General features: G+C 41.1%; 2 protein-coding genes across 2 annotated transcripts in view; both read left to right on the forward strand.

The window, feature by feature from the left end:
* Nucleotides 1-19,265, forward strand: part of gyg1b (glycogenin 1b) — a 439,315-nt gene that overhangs the window by 123,045 nt on the left and 297,005 nt on the right. The gene's annotated exons all lie outside the window — the stretch shown is intronic.
* On the forward strand, nt 6,722-8,427 carry LOC308077156 (tubulin alpha-1C chain-like; the record flags this gene model as incomplete). Its single annotated transcript, XM_080417744.1, has 3 exons — nt 6,722-6,947; nt 7,051-7,199; nt 7,450-8,427. The coding sequence occupies 3 exons, from the start codon at nt 6,722-6,724 to the stop codon at nt 8,425-8,427; spliced, it is 1,353 nt and encodes a 450-aa protein (XP_080273870.1).

The following is a 19,265-nucleotide window of genomic DNA, read 5'->3' on the forward strand; positions in this document are numbered from 1 at the left end:
ATTCTGAATACCAGACTTTTACTTGTAACAGAGTATTTTTACGTTACGGAATTTATACTTTTACTTAAGTAAAACAACTCAGTACTTTTTCCACCACTGGCAGCGACAGGGGCCACACTACACTTGGGGATGGGATGATGAAATCAGGGCAGAAACGAAAAACTGTTAAGCAAAAAGAATATTTCAGTGTTTTCTGACCCCTTTAAGATGCTGGCGACATCAAAGAGACTTCCCAGACAGTTTCTATGATAGCAGCGCAGTCGTCCTTCCAGCTTATAGGATGTATTGGGACTACCAATTGTAGACATTGAAGTTCTCTGGTGCAAACGACATTAGGTTAACGCCAATGTACATATACAATTTATACACGTGACAGAATACCACACATTACGACAGCCTAAAGGAGCACTTCACACTCATGTTCATCCTTATCTTCATATCATTGGTCCTCACTAATTCACTAATGAATTGAATAGGACCACAATGTCCCCAGGTCCCCAGGACCCCAGGACCCCAATGTCCCCAGGTCCCCAGGACTTTTTTGTGTAATGCCATTTAGCCTAAATGTCTGACTGTACCTACCTCGTGCTGTTTACATTTCTGACTAATAAAGTATTCAAAATCGAAATGGTCATCATAAGAAAGCACAATTTCCATCTACTCACTGTGCTTCTCAATGGTGGGCTATGGGGACACTCCTGGAAAGTTAGCATGCTGAAATAGAAGCACTAATAACAAACAGAAGAAGAAGAAGAAGAAGAAGAAGAAGAAGAAGAAGAAGAAGAAGAAGAAGAAGAAGAAGAAGAAGAAGAAAGTTTGAAATCTTGTTTTAAATGGCCGATGATGTCACTGGTTTCTGAACTGTCCACAGCCTTGGACAGTTCTGAGATGCAGAGTGAGACAGAAATGGTAGCCTACCATCTTATAATGAGCATAAGTGAGGACCAATTATATGAAGAAAAGGTTGAAAATGGGAGTGCTCCTTTAACATCCGCACATATTCAACTGGCTCAGCCGGGTGGTGGGTGACCTCATTTTCTAGTGAGGAGGAAACTCTCCTATGCAGTGGCAGAAACTTGTTTGCACGGAGAAATAAGCGCCTTTCAGACAGGGAGCGTCACGACGCCTGCGTTCTCGCTTGGATCAGCGGGGTCGCACTGCGCGCCTTGTGAATACACAGACAATCGCTCCGCGAGCAAACAGCAGGTGATCTACGCCTGCTTCAGCTGTAACAAATCATTGTACTACTGTGCGTCACATTGAAAAAAAAGCTGCATTCCAGCTCTGGCGGTGGGTGTGTGCCGGTGTGCATGAAACGAGCACAAACGCGACAGCTTCGCGGGAGTGCGTCCGCTTGTCGCTCCGCCTGTCAGATTGCCCGCACCTCACTACTGCCCGCTCCGCTTGCATCTCATTCAACATGAATCACTATGCGCGTCAGTCGCTTCCCGTCTGAAAACCCCTAGAGATGTTGTGAAGAAGACACGTTATTTTTGTTGCCATGTTGTTAGTGTTTGGAGCAGTCTGTAGTTTTGGTTGAGTTGAGTAATTAGTAGTTTTGAGTTAACTTACAGTTTGTCCTGCAAATGTGCCCAAGGCTACTAGCATATCCATGCAAACACAGGGGCAAGCACGCCCATGCTCACTCTCACACACACACACACACAAACACACACACTTTTGAAATACCGAACGTTTGTCAGAAAGCAGTTGTTTGTAACCAATATGCAGGGGGCCCTCCAGCGCTGGGGCCCTCCAGCGCTGGGGCACCCCCGAGATGCATCGCTTGCTACCCCTCCCCTACACCACTGGGAGAGAGGTATTACTGTATGCCTCCTGGGGGAGATTTGCTCTCTGCTGAGCACACCTTTTCAGTTGAAAAAGAAGGAGGACATGCACATCATATAAACCCCACGATTGGGCAGGTGCTGAGCGAAGAACAATATACTTAAGATAACAAAATAGCGTTTGCACACTGTTGGGCAAATTCAAACAATACTTTTTTTCTCTGCTGTGATGTTTGGAGCTTGCACTCTTCCTTAGACTGATGAAGAACCTTTCCAGTTGATATTTTCCCCTTTTGTTATTCCATTACATTGCCTGAATTTGTCATTATGCCTTTAGAGAGGTCTGCTGCACTCTGTGACACAGAAAATGCCATTTTCTCCCAGCGAATTAGATCATAGTAGTACTAGTAATCTGCTGTTGTCTAAGATCCCCTGTCTAAGACTCACTGTCACAAGAGATTGCAGGATATTGACTTGAAGCGGCCTAGTTATTTATCTCTGTAATCACACAAAGGCCAGGATATGAAACAAGCTGCTCTGGTAATTATGAGCATGTCATTCATAAAGGTTAACAAACGACAGAGAATGAGGTGACAGTACGTGACAAGACAGATAAAAGGGACACGTTAGACATGACATTTTGGAGACAACTGTAATGCTTTTTTTGTAATGCTTATGCTAACATACTGTAAATATCAGTCTGTAAATATTATCTCCATATTAACCCATAACCCTCAATAATTCTGACTCAAACTCACTATGATACAATACATTCTGCACGGACATAGTCTTAATCCACGTGAAACATTATAAGATGATAGATATAATGTGTGAGACTAATTATTAAGGTAATAATAGGTAGTCCTGTACTGCTCAAAGCATAAGAACATCATGGTTGTGCTAGGGAGGACGACAATACAGCACGTTATGTAAATAGCAAGGGAGAGTAGATACAGTAGTATGTATGCTAACACATATTAATTGTGACCAAAAAATAGGGAAATTTTTGTCAGTTTCTCTATGCCTGCTGATATAATTCAATCAAGGTTGTCTTTAACATATGGTGTTGGAGTGCCCCAAGGTACAGGACTTTTGGATAGCGGTACATGATCGCATTCAGAGAATTGTTGATCAAGGTATTCCTTTTGATATCCGCTTATTCATGGGAGGTCCCTCTATTTTGAAAGATATAACTCCTTTTACATATGTGGAATGGGTCCAAACAGCTATAATGCTGGGTAGGAGACTGCTAGTCCAACTATGGAAGTCAGCTCATGTACCGTCAGTCATAGATTGGTATAACTTACTTAATAGGACAGCATCATATGAACGCGTATCCTTCTCTATGAAGGGCAGAATAGACCAGTTCCATCTGAAGATTTCTTCATTATATCAATGGCTCGTAATGACAGGTGGTTCTATTTTATGGATAGCATAGCCTCCCTCCCTCCCTTTTTCTCTTTTTTCCCCTCTTTTTAATTTAATTTAATTTAAACATTTTCTCCATATTCACTGCATTGACTGTGTTGTTTCGTAGGTTGGTACTATTTCTATTTGTTATCTTGTGTTGTCCTGTGTCAGCCCTTCGGGCAAAAATCCAATAAACTACTAATCACAAAAAAAGGTTGTCTTTTAAATGACAAGTTGTATTGGAGCTTCAAATGAATGAGACAAAATAGAAGCAATTTTCAGCAGCACTCGTACCCCACGTTGAGTGTGAATAATGGTCGTGTGGCGATAATGTTGTGAAAACGCTTGAGGCGTGACTTTTATATGTGGCGTAAGCACAAAGTAATGGTAGCCTACAGTGATGCTGGAGAGTCAGCAGTTGGTTTTAAAGGTAGGGATACCAATTTATTTAAAGTAATACATATCGTTACATATTACTGTCTGAGCAAGAGCAATATATTACTTACTTTTTAGTTACTTTTTCCAAAATGCTCAAATAGAACAACTAAATAGATCTAGAAAAAAACAAGAAATGTAATTATATTGTTTGCTCTGAGTTGTTCTTCACATGGCCACTATATACAGTAGGCCTATTGATTCATCCTATATTAACATTGGCTTAAGGGAGCTCATGTCACCATGACTCAGCCATAACCATATAAAGACTTCCCAATGCAGCTACGCCCAAAGGTGTCGTCATGGTATCAGGCGTAAAACAAATCCGTCAGCTCCATATATGGGCACAAAAGGGGGCATCAGTCGGCTCGGCAGTGCCACGTAGGTGTGCGGGCCGCATAGCACATAGTAAACAAATCACATCATGACATGTACAGTCTACTGAAGAGGCTTTCCCCACCACAGGGCGAGAGTTAGATGAGCAGGTACTGTAGCATTAACTATCTATTTGCTTGCTGATAAATACGCAATGAAAATGATCAGACTGATCAGGGTTGATTGGTGCCTTGCATGGTTTCCTCTGCTGTTGATGTGTGAATGTGAAATACGTTGCAAAGTACTTTGAAGCGATAAAATGCAGTCCATTTACCATAACAGAGCAACAAAAGTCCTACTTAACCTCTGTGTCACTTTAGATTTCTTTGGCTATTAAAAAATAGCAGATATACAAGCTCATAGCGCGGCACCGAGTGCCGCGCTATGAGCTTGCAGATCTGCTATTTTTGAAAAATCTTGAAACATTTTTTTTTAGATTTTTTTCAAAAAACTGTTAGGATTTAGAAAACATTTTTAAGAATTGCCTCAGGTCTTAATGGGTTAAAAGCTGAAGGAATAGCTTAAACATTCAATTTGAAGATGTCACAAGAAAGAAAGCATCATGATTAGTTTTTATCCCCTTAGTTTCTAGATTGAGGGTTTTTCACAAACCACCCTGTCTAGTCTACAATTCCCTATCAACCAATCAATGGCTGATGACTACAGAGGAGCTCCCCAGCCAATCAGTGTCCTATAAAAAGAGGGCCAAGTTAGCAATCAAGGAGTGTCTATCTGTGGGAAGGAAGAAAGTAACATTTCAACTTCTCAAGTGAGGAACAACATTGTCTGTTTGCCATTCGATTATAACCGGAAAAACACAGACAAAATGGTGAGTAAGCTGCTGCTGACGGTCTCTTTATCGACATCCAAAACTAATGATGCATAGCAGGCCTGGCATCTATATAGATCAAACAAGACTACCTGGCTTGTGTTTACCCTGTGTGAACCATGCAGCGCTTCTTTCTTCTGCTGTAGGGGGTTTACAATTTTCATACCCCCCCCCCACCCCCAAACCAAGACCCTTAAAATGAACTGCATGCACATGTATGCGCATATACACACGCACTATAGATGTTTTCATTGAACTAGGGGACATAACAGCCATATTGACATGGCTAAATTGTCTAATGTTAATTCCTTGACGTGTTGAGGTAAAAATTGAGTTGTGGGTGGGGTGCTGCTGTGCATTGGCACACTGAAGGCTCTGCTACACTAATTGGACAACCTTAATTTGTAGCATTGCCAACACCTGTGATAGTAATGGCTTGTAGGCAGAGGTGTAAAGTAACTACTGAGGTATTTTTACTTTACTGACTTTTACTTCTTTTACAGAGGCAATTATTGTACTTACAAGTACTCTACTACTGTTACTTTGTAGATTTTGATTATTACAAAATATACGTTAACCACTTCAGCCCCATATACATTTCAGCCATTTGAAAATAGCCGATCTACAAGCTCACAATGTGTCTCTTTGCGACAAGTTGTGAGCTTTTTCAAAAGGTCTTTATACAGTTAAGCTTGTGAAATGTGACATTCTGCATAATGAGTACTAAGTACTTTTGGTACCAATACTTTTACTCCAGTACATTCTGGACTTACTTGTAACAGTATTTCTACATTGCTGTATTGATACTTTTACAAGCTCAGAACAGCAATGTTATCTTAAATGTCTCATATTTTCTCTTAACTGTCTGTGAAGAACAAAGTAAGAAAAACCTACCTGGGATTTATCAACCTGTTCATAACATCCAAATCTGTTCTTACCCAGGTGTGCTGAATGATGAATCCCTTCTAATCTTAAATTAGGCAACGCCCATGTGCCTCCTAAACACTATATTATAATGGACGTTTTTGAAGATCCAGATCTGTGGATCCAGTCCGGGTCTTCTTACTAATTCATATATATATATATATATATATATATATATATATATATATATATATATATATATATATATATATATATATATAAAAATTAAATGCCTTACTCAGTTTTGTGACATATATTGTAAAAATCTTGTTGGTTTGTGTGCTAAAGGGACATTGAAAGCTGTTTCACCATGTAATATAATTCAATGAGGATTATTTTTTATTATCACCCATGTGTTGTGAGCAGCTATTTTTGCTAAAATGGGGACACCAGGGTTATTTCAATGTACATTATTAATTGGGTTGTTAAATTGTGATTCTCAGACAGTCTACATTTTCTCAAAAGAGACTGCATGCAGTCTGACTAGAAGTGGGGATAAAACGCATCCCCACTGTCTATTAACCCATTAAGACCGGGAAGGGAACGCATCTGTTTCATTTTAAGATTTCTTTAGCTATAAAAAAAATAGCACAGATATACAATTTGGCTATTTTGTCCAAAATGTAAAAAAATATATGATTATTTGAAGTGTTGGTGTATATATGATGTGAACATGCACCGTACATCAGGCTTAATTTTATCCTTCAACTTCTTGTTTGTGCCCCAAAATGAGGCTATACAGGTTTTGTAGCAATTGTAGAAATATTAGCCCTCGTCGAATGTTTAAGCATGTTCTAATCATTTTATTTTGGAAAAAATGGCCAATTTAACACCGAGGTGCCCACTCTTCCTTAGTCCCCACCTAATCCTGTTACCATTTTGTCTTACCACCAATTTTGAGTTCTCATTCATTCTCTTGCAGTGCAATTAACATTACGCCCACCCCCAACCCTCTCTTCCTATGCAGCGTGAGTGTATCTCCATACATGTTGGCCAAGCCGGAGTCCAGATCGGCAATACTTGCTGGGAGCTGTACTGTCTGGAGCATGGCATCCAGCCTGACGGACGGATGCCCAGTGACAAGACCGTTGTAGGTGGCGACTCCTTCAGCACCTTCTTCAGTGAGACGGGCGCAGGACAGCATGTCCCCCGAGCTGTCTTTGTTGACCTGGAACCCACTGTCATTGGTCAGTTAACCCATTGACCGATCCCTTTACAACTTTAATCAAAACTTGGAGGAAAATCAAAGCCCTAATTGTCAACCGTTTCTTTTAAACCTTCTATTCACAGATGAGGTGCGTACAGGAATTTACCGCCAGCTGTTCCACCCTGAACAGTTGATCACAGGAAAGGAGGATGCAGCCAACAACTATGCCCGTGGACACTACACTATCGGCAAGGAGGTCATTGACCTGGTCATGGAGAGAATTCGCAAGCTGGTGAGGTTTGATTGAATACTTTAACAGTTGCAACTTGTACAGTGGTACGATATTACAATGATTGCTAAAAGGATAACACAAAAAGCCCTAGGTGCGTGTTTCCATTGTGGTTCTGTGTATTCAATTCATCAAGACATTTAAAGACGTACAATAATCATGACATGAAGACAAACAAGGGCCTTTGACTTTTCTTAGCAAACTGCTTAAATTTATCTTTAACTGATTGGGCAACTTTTTTTTCTTTTTTCAGTCTGACAATTGCACTGGCCTCCAAGGGTTTCTCATCTTCCACAGCTTTGGCGGTGGCACGGGCTCTGGCTTTGCTTCCCTGCTGATGGAGAGGCTCTCTGTTGACTATGGGAAGAAGTCCAAACTGGAGTTTGCCGTCTACCCGGCTCCCCAGGTGTCCACCGCTGTAGTGGAGCCCTACAACTCCATCCTGACCACCCACACCACCCTGGAACACTCGGACTGTGCCTTCATGGTGGACAACGAGGCCATCTTTGACATCTGTCAGCGGAACCTGGACGTGGAGAGGCCGTCCTACATCAACCTCAACAGGCTAGTCAGTCAAATTGTGTCTTCGATCACCGCCTCCCTTCGCTTTGACGGCGCCCTGAATGTCGACCTCACGGAGTTCCAGACCAACTTGGTGCCGTACCCTCGCATCCACTTCCCTCTGACCACCTATGCCCCGGTCATCTCCGCAGAGAAGGCTTACCATGAGCAGCTGACGGTTGCCCAGATCACCAACTCCTGCTTCGAGACGGACAATCAGATGGTCAAGTGCGATCCCCGTCGTGGTAAATACATGGCCTGCTGTCTGCTGTACCGTGGAGACGTGGTGCCCAAAGACGTCAACTCTGCCATCGCCGCAATCAAGACCCGGCGCACCATCCAGTTTGTGGACTGGTGCCCCACAGGCTTCAAGGTGGGCATCAACTACCAGCCTCCCACGGTGGTTCCTGGAGGAGACCTGGCCAAGGTCCAGAGGGCTGTGTGCATGCTCAGCAACACCACCGCCATAGCTGAGGCCTGGGCACGCCTTAACCACAAGTTTGACCTGATGTACGCCAAGAGGGCCTTCGTCCACTGGTATGTCGGCGAGGGGATGGAGGAGGGAGAGTTTTCTGAGGCTAGAGAGGACATGGCCGCCCTAGAGAAGGACTACGAAGAGGTGGGCGCTGACAGTGCCGGGGCAGATGATGACGAGGAGGGGGAGGAATAAGATGGGCCGCTCTTGTCTTCCGGTTGGCCGTTGGCTGGAAGTAATGGGATGGGATGGGATCTTATTCTGTTTTTCCTTCAATGTGTTGTGTTCTCACTTGTATATCTTAACTTATTAAATGCACCCAATGGGTATGAGCAGCTGATTTGTCTTGTTTATCCTTCATTTGACTTGTTAAGGTTGTGTGTTCTCCCTTTATTATTGAGGGCCAGCTGCGCTTAAACAAAACCTTTAGGTTCAGTCACTGGTACTCGTATCTTGGAAAGAAAATAATAATAATCTGTGAAACTTAGTTAAAGTCTTGATTGTCAAACCTTAGTGTTTGGATATTATACATTTTAATTGTGGCGTACACTTGCCTTGATGTAATGTTTTCAATTTCTACAGCTAATTGGACCGAGTAGTTAATTGAAAAATGGGGTGAAATGCAAAAACCGTTGCATAGTTTTGCTGTAGGCTACAGCTGTAATGTGTTTGGGTACTATATGTGCTCACATGTAATGGTGCAGAGTACTTTTTACAGCACTTTCATTAAGACCTGAAGCAGATTCTACAAATGCCTTCTAAATCAGTACAGTAGTTCTCACACTTAAGGTTTTTCAGAAATAGCAGATGTACACTGTGGCACAAAGTGACGTGCTGTGAGCTTGTATATCGGCTATAGCCAACGCTAAAATGACACAGCTGCTTGCCTGGTTTTAAAGGGGAATTTCACTTCTTCTGGGGTCATTTACTGTGTGCACCCCAGGCAGTTTTAAGTAGCTTGATTCTAATTAAATATTTAAATTTGACTGGGGCACGTGGACATTCACAATAGATAATTGCAGCCGCATCCATTGAGTTCAAGTGGGGCCCTGTTTTATTCGGTTCCTCAAGCTATAGCCCATTCATCTTGAAACTGCATGTTGTCGTTAGTGAAAACGCACGCCCATGCTTCTGGTGACTGATATTGTCCTAATGCATGAGGAGACATTTTTCCAATATGTTACAATGTGGCATCATGGGAATCCTGTACTGTAAGTCAATGCATGAAATAACTAATTGCACAATGTCTCTTTCATTGGAAGGATGATATCTGTCACCAGAACCAGGGACGTGTTTTCAATGAGTTTATCATGGACACTCTTGCTGCCAAGTTTGAAGAGAACTCATTATTTGGATTATATATATATGGAAACGTTGACCCTACCTATATCAGAGATGTTATAGGTTGGTATCTACAGTTAACTCACACTAGATCTAGTATTTCTTTCTTGAAGCTACTTAATATCTATTCAGTAGATTTGTCTCTTGTTGTTGGTTTTTCACGTCATTTTATTTCTGTTAAGGATATCTGTGTTGTCCTTTATGTATGAGTCTGTATTTGGAGGGGTTGTATGTGTAGGCTACTGTTTTGTGAAAATTTAAAATAAAACATTCCAGAGACAGACAGAAACACACAGACCCTCTTGTAGACGGCTTGCCTCCTGTAGAGCCACGGCATTAAAAAAAAACACCATATACAAAACGATGGAGGCATTCCCCTGTGTGGAAGCTGAGCATTAAAATTACTAAATGACACCAATTGTAGGCTTTTCTTTCTTATAGATTCTGAGCCTCATTATCACTGCGGCACTTCAACCAGTTTTGTTCAAAGGTTCTCTCTTCCTTTAGATTTAGTGGAAAACGCCATCGACCAAGGGATCACTCACAAGTATTGATTGGCTGGCTCTCTTGGCAGCCATTATCTCATGTTACCAGATAGAGGGACTCGTTGATGGCAAATGTCAACCGTGAACTCCTGCTTGCTCCAAACAGATGGACCATGAAGTGATAGGCGGTGTCTCCAGTGGTTCTCAACATGTCGGTCGGGACCCCTTGGCGGGGTCCCAGGTGACGGTGAAGTGACAATTTAAGGACTTAAGACATTTAATACCTCAAATAAAAAAGATAGAAAAGAAGAGACTGTTACTGTATCAAAAGTTATTAAACAATACTATAACAATTGGTCAGACATTGGCCAAATTGTCAAATAATATAAGAAAGATAGTCGATCTACAAGCTAGCTTGTAGATCTGCTATTTTCACAATATTAATCTGTGGAACCGAGTCAAACTAAATGTAATGCCTCAACTCCTACAATTCCAAGTGCTTGTCAGGGTGTGGGGAGGGGGGTCCCCAGTTCAAATATGATTATTTTGGGGGGTCGCGGCCTGAAAAGGTTGAGAACCATCGCCATAGAGCTATAAAAGGGCAGTCTGCAAAAAATGACAGTGGCCTATAACGACTGCATGAGGCTACTGCTCAAAGCCCCAAGATGCTGTAGTGCCAGTCAAATGTTTGTAGAAATAAATGTACCCACTTGCCCTGCTGTATTACGAAACCTAATGTATAGATTTATGTGCAGGTTAACAGACTCTGTGAACAGCATCATTGTATCACTCTGTAATCCTGCCAAGAGCTCTGTTAGGCTGTCATCTAAGCTATGGAGACAATTCAATTCAAAGGGCTTTATTGGCATGAGAAAACATACGTTTACATTGCCAAAGCAGAAAGCACAATACAACAATACAGCAATACAATCAAAACAAAAAATATGTACATTTGAAAGTCAGAATCTTCAATAGATCAATTTCTATGTACCAAGATCACTGGGTGCAGGTATAGTGCAGGAATATACACAATGATTAGTCTTTAGGGTGGTTGTGTTCCGTTTGATATCCTTCTCCTATCACAGCAACTCACGAATCTTGCTGCTGTGTATGAAATTACTATATACTATTGAGGAACAACAAAGCGAAATAATTGTGCTCTTGTGTATACGCCGTACATAAGACAAGTAACAACAGAAATCCAGAGAGAGAGAGAGATAGAGAGAGTGGAGACACTGGCGCTCTAGCCTCTATGTGCAGAGATAAGGCTGAAAGTCCTGCCTTGTTTGTACATGCCTTGTTGATTTATTGTTTTGTTTTGTTTTTATATGTTTTATGTGTTCTTCACTATGGACCCCCCTGTGTGTGTCTTGAATAAAGTTGAATTGAATTGAATTGATATAGGAGTGAGTGATGGAGAGACATTACAGTGGGGATTACTGAAGAATCGATTGTACAACAAGAATGTTTTCTGACATAATGATGTCAATAGACACTGGGGTAATCATCTGTTCAGAGTGGGACTGGTATGATGATCAGGTCACACATTGTGAGCAGATTTGAAATGTCTTTTTAAAAAATAGCGGATTTACAAGCTCACAGCGCGGCACGAAGTGACCCACTGTGAGCTTGTATCTCACATCTGCTATTTTTGAATAGCCAACATGGATAAAGGGGTTAAAATGATTGTGATGCTGTATTAGAGAGAGTTCACCCAAAAAAAAATACTTTTTCTATCGATTAATCACCCCATGGAGGCTTGAATTCATGGATACTTTTTTGTTTTTGACGTATTCCTAAACCAATAATTTCAGGTAGGCAGCGGTTCTGGCAGGAGAACCACTGCCGGTCATCAAATTATTGGCTTAGGAATGCAACAAAAACTAAAATATATCCATGAATTCAAGTCTCCATGGGGTGACTAATCGATAGAAAAAAAGTCTTTTTGGGGGTGAAAAAAAGGACCCCTGGGGGTCATCCCCGGACCCCACTGTGAGAACCACTGGGCTAAAGGAACAATCCCTTGTCAGCTTGTCATCCAATCCCTCCCAGTGGTAAAGCACGTCAAACCAAGCTCCCCTCTGTGCCACTGTCTGTTGTCGCTTCCTTTACCACCTTCCTGTGCAGTGTGTTAGCAGCAGTCTGATGCTGAGACAGTCACAGCAGGGAAGGTCTGAGGCTCTTGGGTGGGCAGGTGAGTTCAGTTCCCATGCATGCACAACGCTGTGTAAATATGTGTTTTTGGCAACGCATTCATGCCCTACTAAAGTATTTTTGAAGCTTGGCCAGTCGACCGTTTGCATTCCATGTGGATGGCTGAAGGAATGTGTCGACACAGTGCAGTCCATGTAGAAACTAACCTTAAAGGAGTAGTTCACCCCAAAAAAAAAGACTTATTTTCTATCAATTACACACCCTATGAAGCCTTGAATTCATTGCATTCCTGAACCAATAATTTGATGACCGGGTCATCGGTCAATAGAAGACTCAATAGACGACTCAATAGACTCTGCCGGTCATCAAATTATTGGCTTAGGAATGCAACGAAAACATAAAAATCTCTATGAATTCAAGGTTTCATGGTGTGTGTAATTGTGTTCCTTTGACATCAACATGGTACTCGAAAGGTAACCCTGACCAAGCACACAGGATGAGAATGTGAAGTGTTTTCAGAGAGCTCCTCACAATTATGTCAGGCTGCATTTGCTGTCTTGACCCTGTGAAGCTAATGTAATGCACTGTGTTGTCAAGTTGACCCTGATGATCTCCTCCCCTCCATCTGTTCCTCTCTCTCTCTCTCTCTCTCTCTCTCTCTCTGTTGTTACATCTTATGTACGGAGTATACACAAGAGCACAATTATTTCGCTTTGTTGTTCCTCTGCATTGTAGCAGCAATAACAAAGAAACAGTATATATATATTTCATTGCACACTTTGAGGCGCTGTGTGCATGCATAGTTCCTACTGCTAAATACACTGCTCAAAATAATTAAGGGAACACTTTGATCCCTTAATTCCTTTGAGCAGTTTTTGTTAGCATTATGTACACAGTTCATGAAAACTCAAAATAATTAAGGGATCAAAGTGTTCCCTACATTTCTTTGAGCAGTATATGATCCACCTGTGTGTGCTCAATGCACAGTATGTGTGTATAAATATGTACATTTACACAGTGTGCATATGTTTTGTGTGTGCAGTCTTGATATGCAAAGTGTCGTGTGCCAGTGTGCTTAACATGTGTTTAAATATTGAGGAAGGCGTGTGTAGCTGACATATAAATATTCTCTCTCTCTATCTCTCTCTCTCTCTCTCTCTCTGTGGGATTGACCTGGAGGATCCTGTTTATAATATGACCACACAGGCCAGCTGCCATCATTGCACCTTGGCTGACTGCAGTGCAGCCAAGCATGTGTACCGCTATTTCTGGAGCCGAACGGAATACATATGAGTCTATTGCTCCTGTAAAAACCAGCCAGCTCTGTTCCAACACAGTTGATCATGTTCTGTTCTGCTCGGCTCAAGCTTAATGAGAGATAGCAGCATGCAGGGGAGACAATAAAAAAGGTGTGTGTGTGTGTGTGTGTGTGTGTGTGTGTGTGTGTGTGTGTGTGTGTGTGTGTGTGTGTGTGTGTGTGTGTGTGTGTGTATTACTATACTTGTGAGGGTCAAACGTCCCCACAAGTATAGTAGAATATGATAAATAGATGTTGTGAGGAGTCTGAGGACCATTTTCTTGGTCCTCACAAGAGATTTTTTTTTAGATACATTTTATATGTCAAACACTGGAAAATAGCCGATCTACAAGCCGATCTACAAGCCGATCTACAAGCCGATCTACAAGCTCACAACGTGTCGCGCTGCGACACGTTGTGAGCTTGTAGATCTGCTATTTTTCAGCTTCAGACTTGCAGTGAAAAATGCCCCCGAAATATCAATGGCAAGAAAATATCAATCATGAAATCGGCTTCCTAAAATGTTGATGTCCTCACAAGTATGGTAATACAAACGTGTGTGTGTGTGTGTGTGTGTGTGTGTGTGTGTGTGTGTGTGTGTGTGTGTGTGTGTGTGTGTGTGTGTGTGTGTGTGTGTGTGTGTCACACCTCCCCATGTGAGTAGATCTATGCAAAACATGTGTGCATGTTTCTCTGGCAGAGACGAGACAGAGAAAAGTGAGAGGATGAACATAACAAGAGATCAGATCAGACAGGGGTATGAGTCATGTGGGAGGTTGTTATACGCCTGCTGACGTCTGTCTGTATCCCTGCTGACGTCTAGCCATGCCAGTGGTGGAAAATAACTAAGTACATTTACTCAAGCACTGTACTTGAGCACAATGTTGAGGTACCTTTACTTTACTGGAGTATTTCCTATTTTCAGTGCTTTTACTTCACTACTCCACTGCATCTCAGAGGCAAATATTATACTTTTTACTCAACTACACTTATTTGAAAACTTTAGTTACTAGATACTTTGTAGATTTTTATTATTATTACGAAACATACATTAACCACTTCAGCCCTACAGTATATACATTTGAAACTAGCCGATCTACAAGCTCACAAAGCGTCGCTTTGCGACGCGTTGTGAGCTTGTAGATCTGCTATTTTCAAAAGGATTTTTATACATTTTATACACTTGAAAACTTGTGAAATCGGACATTGTGCATAATGAGTACTTACATTAAGTACATTTTGATGCCAACACTTTTGAACTTTTACTCAAGTATATTCAGTATTTCTAAATTGCAGTATCGATACTCTGACTTAAGATTTGAATACTTTTTCCACCACTGTATCCATACCAGGAGACTAAAGCCTCATTTTATAATTTGTCAACCGTACAGGTTTAGTGAGGAGCCTTGAGAACCAACGCTGCCCGATTAATGTGGCCCATAAGTCAGGAGCCCATCTCCTGTTTCTGTAGCATAAAGCAGCTTGATGTACAAGTACACCCCCAGGACACAGTGGTGGAAAAGGTACTCACATGTTTTACTTAAGTAAAAGTATCAATACTGCAATGTAGAAATGCTGTTTCAAGTAAGAGTCCGGAATTCTAAATCGACTTGAGTAAAAGTACAAAAGTATTCGTATCAAAAAATACTTAATATACCAAAAGTAGAAAGCACTCATTGTGCCCATTTCACACGTTTTCAAATGCATAAAATATATAAAAGATATTTTGAAAATAGCTAAAGTATTATATCGGGCTGAAGTGGTTAATGCATGTCTTGTAATGATAATCAAAATCTACAAAGTAACTAGTAACTAAAGTTTTCAAATAATTGTAGTGGAGTAAAAGTATATAATATTTGCCTCTGAGATGTAGTATGGAGTAGAAGTGAAAGTATTGAAAATTGGAAATACTCAAGTGAAGTAAAAAATACCTAAAAAATGTACTTAAGTACAGTACTTGAGTAAATGTACTTACTTTACACCACTGTCTGGATATGACGCTACTATGTCGCAGGGACTTAACCCAATGATGCTGAGTGGCAAGCAGGGAGACATTGGGTACCATTTTAATTTTAAATTTTTGTATGACTCACTCAGCCAGGGGATTGAATCCAGACCCTCCAGTCTCGGGGCAGACACTCTAGATGAGCCACAAGGCCACAGAGCTGGTATATGGCTCTTATGGACCTTCCTGACTTTCTCTTTCCAACCCAGACAGAAAGGTGATGTCTTTATACAGGCAGAGTATTGAAGAGAGCTTATCTAAGAAGACAAGATGAATAACTTTTCCATAACACTACACTGGCGTTTATTGTGCACTAAACATTTTCTCCTACGACTAGGACTAAAATATATCCACGAAAATCTAGGTTTTACGCTGAGCTGTGTTTCAAAGCACAAAGTATTATTACAAACATGCATACAACAGTGGGTTTGTGTATTGGGCAGACAGGTAGTTTATAGGTAATCCAACAAACAAATCGGTGATGTCAGGCAGAAACCTTTTATCTCCATATTTCTTTTTTCCTTTTTTTTGTAAATTAATGCCCTACTAGCCTACTTCGTCATATCACAGTGTCACACAAACATAGGAATACAAGCTCACAACGTGTCACTTGTATTGGCCTTCAGCCACATTATGTTTTGGCCTTAAACCACATATTTGGGCGGTGAAACCGCCCAAATATGTGAGGTTTGGACATTTTGCACCCCCCCAACCCTGCGCTGTGATTGGCCACCAGTGTACCCCCCTAACCCTGCACCGTTATTGGCCAATCACAGTCTATTCAGGACTGTGATTGGCTAGTGAAACATGACACATGTGCATAGCCCTATAAATAGGACTATGCACTTAAAAAAAACACATTTATGTTTTTTTTAAAGTTAGGGGTGTATAATGGTTGGTCCACAATATTACTTTTCTTTAAGTGAACTTCCATCACTGTGATGACCACTGTGACCACACCGCCCACTTCACACTTGGTGTGATTTTTGGGCGGTGAAACCGCCCCTATAAGTGAGATTTGGAAAAATGTACAAATATCTTGGGCAGTGAAACCGGCCCTAAAAGTTTGTAGAATTATCCTGCGCTGTGATTGGCCAATCACAATCTATTCAGGACTGTGATTGGCCAGTGTCACATGACACATGTGCATAGCCCTATGTGATTGGCCAGTGTCACATGACACATGTGCATAGCCCTATATAAGCAACCATAACTTAAAAAAAACAAAATTATTGTTTTTTTTAAGTTATGGTTTTGTCCATCATAAAGTGTGTTTTACAAAAGATAAATGTATTTATCTTTTGTACATGATTGATCGACTCCATTCAGTATTGTGATTAGCTAGCAAGACACATGCTGACACTAAGTGGCTCTTTCAGATCAAAGCATATATATTGGTTGACTCCATTCAGTATTGTGGTTAGCTAGGAAGACACCGCCCACTTCACACAGGGTGTGATTTTTTTAATAACTAAGGCGTTTTGAGCTTGTAGTTCGGCTATTTTCAGAATATTTGTCTGTGGAATCGAGTCAAACTAAATGTAATGCCTCAACTCCAATAAGTTCAAATATGATTATTTTGGGGGGGGGGGGGGGGGGGGGGTGTCACGGCCTGAAAAGTTTGGGAAACCTTGGATTAAGCCTATGGCATATGCAGTGACAACTCAGAACCCACAAGTAACAGCCTCCCTTTACAGCACAGTGACTGTCAAGAGAACAATGGCAATCCTGGAGGCAATCTCTCCATTTTGTCTCCTCTGCTAAAAGAGGGGGGGGGAAATGACAGCTTGTAAAATGTGAATGTTCAGAATGTCTTTATCATTTGACGTTTTAGACAGAAAAAGCATGTCAACGCCAACTCTTCACTCAAAAAACACTTAGCTATTATCTTTCATTTAAATAGAATCATCCTACATCCCTTTGAAGAGAAAATGTTACTCCAGGCCACGGATATGTTGTAATTATCATGAAGAGGAATGGTGAGGCACGCTGATGATACTGACCCTGTGTTGTTAATATATCAACAAGCTATCATAAAACAAACCTATCTTTGCACAAATCTAGGCTATGTATAAAAGCTTCTGACAGCAGTCTGAGACCAACAGTAGCAGAGAAAGCCCAGGACAAATGCAATCATAAAACCATTCATCATGAAGGAATTATTTTATAGATCATAACCTAATGTCACTGTGTAGTCGAGTGTAGTAATGACATTCCCGGGGCAGTTATGCAAAGTACATTGCCTGGCATTGTTATAAATTCCAACATGATTTCCCTTGTTTCTCATTAATTCCCTGTTAATTGTTTTGTAAGCTGTTTGACTGGGGTTTTGCAGCCTCTAAAAGAACACATTTAGTGGAAGATCACGTAGCTGTCACAAAATGTTTTCTGAACAGTTTTTCTTTCTATGCTGTTTATACGTACATGTGCACATGTCTGTGCATTTGAAGATTATTTTGTATGTGTATGTGTGCCAGTGATTGTGATGGAGAGAGTAGTATTTCAATAATCAATAGTGTGCAAGAGGTGGGGTGGGAAGGTAGCTGCACACGTACACCACATGCTCTTTTAAAAGATTGTCTTTTTGCTTTTGTGCTTTTATTGACAGAATAGTAGAAATGGGGAGAGACATGCAGCAAAGGCCGTCGGGAATCGGGATCACGACACGCTGTCAGGCTACTTTGAAGCCTAGGGGTGTCTGGACCACAACGCCAGCGGTCCAGGCCCATGGTCAGTTCCTTTGGCTTTCATTGTGGCATTGTGCTCCGAGAAGTAAAACAAAGAAAGAGGGAAGAAAATTCCCTGTCGATATATCAACAAGCTATCATAAAACCTCATCTTTGCACAAATCTAGACTATGTATAAAAGCCTCTGACAGCAGTCTGAGACCAATATTAGCAAAGAAAGCCCAGGGCAAATGCGAACTATAATCTTTCAAGGCTTTAAAGCAATAAATACCAACATACCACTTTTTTTTTACATAATCTATATTTTTTTGTATATTGTTATATGGACACACTTGCAATATCCTCACGGCTCACTAGTGGGCCCGGGCCCACAGGTTGAGAACCACTGCACTATAAAGATCCAGCAGATTAATTCTGGTCACTTGAGGTTGCTCATTAGCATATGATCATACACCAGAACGTGTCTTTACATATAGGAGCACCAGAACCAGCATGAAGCCGTGATTGAGATTCAAATGGATCATGTTAGGCCCTTTCCATCGACTGACTCATTTAGCCTGGAGCACAGTACGAGAAGCCAGGAGGTTATGCCGAGGTCAGTGCAGAACGCACAGTGGACGCTAGGCGAAATGGCCCGTGAAACAGCTAATCGAACTAATCGATTCAAATGATTATTTAAAAATATCCGTAATAATCGATAATAGAAATTTCCTAAATGTTTTTACGGAATTCGTGAGAATAGCCGATCTGCAAGCTCACATTACAACGCGTTGTTAGCTTGTAGATTGGATGTTTTCGCTATTTTGGTGTGAGACTGTTGTGTGCCACTATTGTGCAACACTATTTGAAATGATAAAATAATGGCTAAGAAAATAATCGATGGTTGCAGCAGCCCTAATGGCTTATACTGAAAAGTACTGAAAAATGAATCATGCATATTCAACATGCATAGTGAGGACAATTGCACACTTCATTAGTTTTGAAATCTGAGCTCAACAGCAATAACCTTCTTGACACTTTTCCCCATTAGAAATGTGTTGCTTTCGCATGAATTTGAAAAGAGC

Source organism: Gymnoscopelus braueri (genome assembly GCF_963280865.1).
Source record: "Gymnoscopelus braueri genome assembly, chromosome: 21".
NCBI classification, from domain to species: Eukaryota; Metazoa; Chordata; class Actinopteri; order Myctophiformes; family Myctophidae; genus Gymnoscopelus; species Gymnoscopelus braueri.